We start from the raw sequence: 4,904 nt of genomic DNA, 5'->3' as shown, positions 1-4,904 counted from the left end.
TAACTTGACCGTCGGAGCGTTCTTCCGCGAGCTCCTCCCGGAAAGCGGCTGACGGCCCTTGTTCTTTGTGATCTTGCAGTGATAGCTGAACATTCAGGAGGATTTGGCGAATAGAAGAGTAGCAAGGTCGCATCATTTGGCGCCATCCATTTGTGAGACAAAGAACACAAACAAAAAGCACAAAAGTAAACATCAATGGCGTCCAACGGCAGTGAGGGACGACCGATCAGTCCCATACGTCCCATGACGGCGTTGGACGAAACACCGCTGTCTACAACGGTCAATAGGGCCATTTTGGGCGAAGGAAGTTCCACAACAGTCGCCGGAAACGTTCCACAACCGTCGTTTTCTCAGCAAGGAATGACTTCGGTGGGGCCACTTCCGTCTACACAACTTCGGATGCCACCATTCTTTTCACCGCCGCTGCAGCAGGCACAACTGGCTCACTCAACAACGCTTCCGTCGAGTCATGTTTTCAACATTTCACCGTCGTTTGCAACGCCGTCGTCTTTCCAGATGACGGGTGGACAGAGTTTAACGACCTTGTTGCCGCCGCTGGCGCAAACCATGATAAACCACCCATCACCCATCTACCCAATGGCCGGCGCATGGACTGGACCGTCTATCCCCGCCAACGGCAGACTGCAGCAGCCGGTAACGATCAGCCCCATAACCCCCATGCACCCTTTCTCCGCCAGTTATCCCCTCCAGCTGCCATTCCAGCCGTACCCCTTCTACGGACCAAGTCCTGGCTACCTCACACCGCCATCGCATGGCATGAACCATCAATACCAACAGGGAGCGTCGACTGTCCCAGGTCAAGATGGCATTTCCCGTAGTGTGACGTCTCCGTTTGTCAAAGAGCTGTTGGATTATGAAATACCGAACACAGCAAAGCTCCCGACGCTCAAAACTTACAATGGAACCACCGACCCGGATAGCCACATTGACACATATGAATGGACGATGACGTCGTTGAAACTTAACGAGAAGTTCTGGTGCACATACTTCCCAACGACCCTTGATGGCAACGCCGACACGTGGTTCAAGACGTTGCCACCAGGCAGCATTTCAAACTTTGCTCAGCTTAAGTACCTCTTCCTTACCAACTTCATGCAGCTACGTAAGTACAAGGGAGATTCTCATTCAATCATAGGCTGTAAACAGAAAGAGGGGGAAACTGTACGAGAATATTTCACAAGGTTCATAAATGCTACGTTGGATGTACCGGGACATGATGAAGGGCTCATAGCTGGCGCCTTTACATGGGGACTCCTGCCAGGCCCTTTGTCGCAAAAACTCATGGGAAAGAAGCCCCTAACACGAGCCGAGTTGAAGGAAAGGGTAGAGCGATATTTGCGGCAGGAAGACGGTGAGGCAGCCAAGCAGGCCTACTTGAATGCCATGGCGACCAGACATCACAATCCGAGTCACATGGATTTTCGGGGGGGGGGGGGGGGGAATAGGCACTATGGCCAGGCAAGAAGACCACCGACGCGCTTCCGACCATTTGCCAAAGACGACAGACGCGGTCGCCGCCCAGAAGTGTACACGGTGTCCGAGAAACAGCAGCCGGCCAAGTCGCCCAAGAACCGATACTGTGAGTATCACAAGAGTAAGACACACGATACGGCCAACTATTCGGTATTAAAGAAAGAGATGGAAGAAAAGCAACTCAAAGGAGATCTGGTGGAAGTAGCGCGAAGCCTGCGCGCCAAGTTTGACGCTGAAAACGCCAAAGGTACACCTCGTGAGGGCACCCAGCCCAAGGAAATATTCATGATACGAAGTAAGAGAAGCAGGGAAGAACAACAGGGGGAGAGGAGACCGCCAAACTTTCAGCACGCACACTCACGTTCTCCGTGCAAGACCCCCGACCGGAAGGATGGAGGGGCGACAACCCACTGGTGATACAAGCCTCCATCAGGGACGTAACCATACATAGGGTCTATGTCGACACCGGGAGTTCGACGGACATCATCTATGAGCATTGCTTCGGACTCCTCCCCGACCGCTGGAAGGATAACTTACGACCCACGACCGGGAGGCTAGTAGGATTCACAGGTCATAGCCTATGGCCGCTGGGCACAATTCACCTCCCTCTGACCATTACTAGCCACGACAAACAGCGAAAGAAAACCACCTTGATAGACTTCGTGGTCATTCGGCATTCGGCGGAACACAATATCATTCTGGGAAGAACAGCCCTCTTGAAGCTGGGGGCAGTGCCATCAACTATGCATGGCATCATGAAATTCGACACCCCAATGGGCGCGGCTACGGTGTTGGCCACTCCACCCAAAGAATTACAATGCTATACAGTCATGAAGCCGGCAGAGATAACCAAAGAGACCAAGAGACCCAAACGCAACCCCGGGAAAGGCAAGGAAGTAATCAATGAAAGACACCCCGATCAGCCAGTCAGCGTTGGATACGATCTCCCAAGCCGCACAAGAAGAGCGCTGGTCGACTTACTCAAACGATACAAACATGTGTTCGCATGGACCCCTACAGACATGGTAGGGGTGGAAAGGAAGGTCATCGAGCATAAGCCTGTAATTAAACCAGGCGCAAAGGAGGTTAAGCAAAAAAGGAGAGTCCAGGGAGGAGACCGTAATAGGGCAATTAATGCAGAAGTGGCCAAGCTGGCAGAAGCCGGGATAGTGCGGGAGGCAATATTCCAGACGTAGATCGCGAACCCAGTTATGGTCCGCAAGCAAGACGGGTCGTGGCGTATGTGCATCGACTTTTCCGACTTAAATAAGGCATGCCCTAAAGATTGTTACCCCCTCCCGGAGATTGACCAGAAAGTGGAATCGTTACAAGGGTTTAAGTTAAAGTGTTTTCTGGATGCATACAAAGGGTATCACCAGATCTTGATGAGCAAAGAAGATGAGGAGAAAACGGCCTTCTAAACGGATCATGGCACTTTCTGCTACACCAAGATGCCTTTCGGCCTAAAGAATGCAGGGGTCACATATCAGCGCCTGGTCGACTCGATATTTGCTAAACAAATCGGGAGAAACATCGAGGTATACGTGGACGACATGGTGATCAAGAGCCCACATGAAGACAAGATGTTACAGGATATTGAAGAAACTTTCCGAACCCTAGAGACGGTGAAGATGAAATTGAACCCAGCCAAATGTACGTTTGGGGTGGAAGAAGGGCAGTTCCTGGGGTACTACGTCACCAGGCAAGGTATCCAGCCCAGCCCGTCCAAAGTCGATGAATTCATCGAGACACCAACACCGAACTCCCTCAGGGATGCATAGGGTCTGAATGGGAAACTCACAACTCTAAGCAGGTTCATTTCGAAATCCGCTGACAAGGCCATGCCGTTATTCCACACGTTGAAGGGTTGCATTGAGAAGAGCAATTTCCAGTGGACGAATGAAGCAGAAAAAGTGCTCCAAAGAATCAAGGAAGCGCTACATGAATTACCCACGCTGGCCAGCCCCGTCCCTGGAGAGACGCTACAAGTCTACCTCTCGACATCAGGTGAAGCGATATCTTCAGTATTGACTGTAGAAAGGGAAGGGGAGCAGAGACCGGTATACTTTGTTAGCAGAGCGCTGCAAGGACCAGAACTCAACTATCCCACGCTGGAGAGGCTGGTCCTGGCGCTCATTTATGCGGCTCGACGACTAAGGCGATACTTTCAAGCACACCAGATCGAGGTGCTCACGAGTTATCCCATCAAACAGATACTGCTCAAGCCGGAGACGTCGGGCCGGCTGGCGAAGTGGGCGATCGAACTAGGAGAGCACGACATAAACTACCGCCCAAGGACAAGTATCAAGGGACAAGCGCTAGCTGATTTCTTACTAGAAATTCCGGACGGAGGGGACCCGACCAAAGAGAAAGTGTGGGCAGTTGAAGCGGCCCGGGCTGGCAACAATTCATGGACCTTGTATACGGATGGGGCGTCCAACGGGGAAGGCTCAGGGGCGGGTCTGATCCTAACCAGCCCAGAAGGAGAAGAGGTAACCTACGCCCTTCGTTTTGATTTCCACACGTCAAACAACGAAGCGGAGTACGAAGCGTTGCTCGCAGGATTACGTCTAGCCAAGCAGATGGGCGCGAAAGCTATAACGGCCCTAACCGACTCGAGGCTAGCAGCAAACCAGGTTAATGGGAGTTTCGAAGTGAGAGATCAGAGGATGGGAAAATATGTAAAGATGGTGAAACAATTGGTAGGATCATTTGGGCAGTTTACAATCAAGCAGATACCTAGGAGTGAAAACAAGAGGGCAGATGCTTTAAGTAAGTTGGCATCTACATGCTTCGACCATTTGTCAAAGAAGGTCCTAGTAGAGGTACTCCGCGACAGAAGTATAGATGAGCAGAAGGTGAACGCCCTAGCCCCAGCAGGACCCACGTGGATGACACCGTTCAGGGAATACCTACAGAGGGGGGTATTGCCAGACGATCATGGCGAAGCTAGGAAGATACGTATAAAAGCGCCTTCATATGCAATGGTTAACGGAGAATTATACAAGAAAGGGTTCACGACCCCATGGCTGAAGTGTGTGGACCAAGCCAAAGGGAGAGAAATGCTATAGGAAGCACACTCAGGCCAGGTAGGTGCACACGAGGGGGCACGGGCCTTAACGGGCAAGGTGTTGCGAATGGGGGTATACTGGCCAACGATACAGCAAGATGCGATAGAAATGACCTGGAAATGTGGGGAGTGTTAGTCTTACGCCCCAGTTCAAGCGAATCCCCCGGTGCCACTACATAACATATCCAGCCCGTGGCCATTCTACCAATGGGGAATAGATATAGTGGGTCCATTCCCAGAAGCACCAGGAAGGCTAAAGTATATGGTGGTGGCCGTGGACTACTTCACAAAATGGATTGAAGCGGAACCACTGGCGTGCATATCGGGGAGACACATGATA

The 4,904-nt window shown here is 51.6% G+C and overlaps 1 protein-coding gene across 1 annotated transcript; it reads left to right on the top strand.

The window, feature by feature from the left end:
• Positions 1 to 3,335: 3,335 nt before the first annotated feature.
• Positions 3,336 to 4,565, top strand: LOC145122560 (uncharacterized). Its single transcript, XM_079058150.1, has one exon. It carries the CDS (start codon positions 3,336 to 3,338, stop codon positions 4,563 to 4,565), a length of 1,230 nt encoding a protein of 409 aa, XP_078914276.1.
• The last annotated feature ends 339 nt before the right edge of the window (positions 4,566 to 4,904 follow it).

The sequence above is a fragment of the Lactuca virosa genome, chromosome 6 (genome assembly GCF_052849685.1).
Source record: "Lactuca virosa cultivar CGN04683 chromosome 6, Lactuca_virosa_CGN04683_v6, whole genome shotgun sequence".
NCBI lineage: Eukaryota > Viridiplantae > Streptophyta > Magnoliopsida > Asterales > Asteraceae > Lactuca > Lactuca virosa.
Note: the sequence above shows the minus strand (reverse complement) of the source record. Positions and strands in the feature narration are given on the sequence as shown.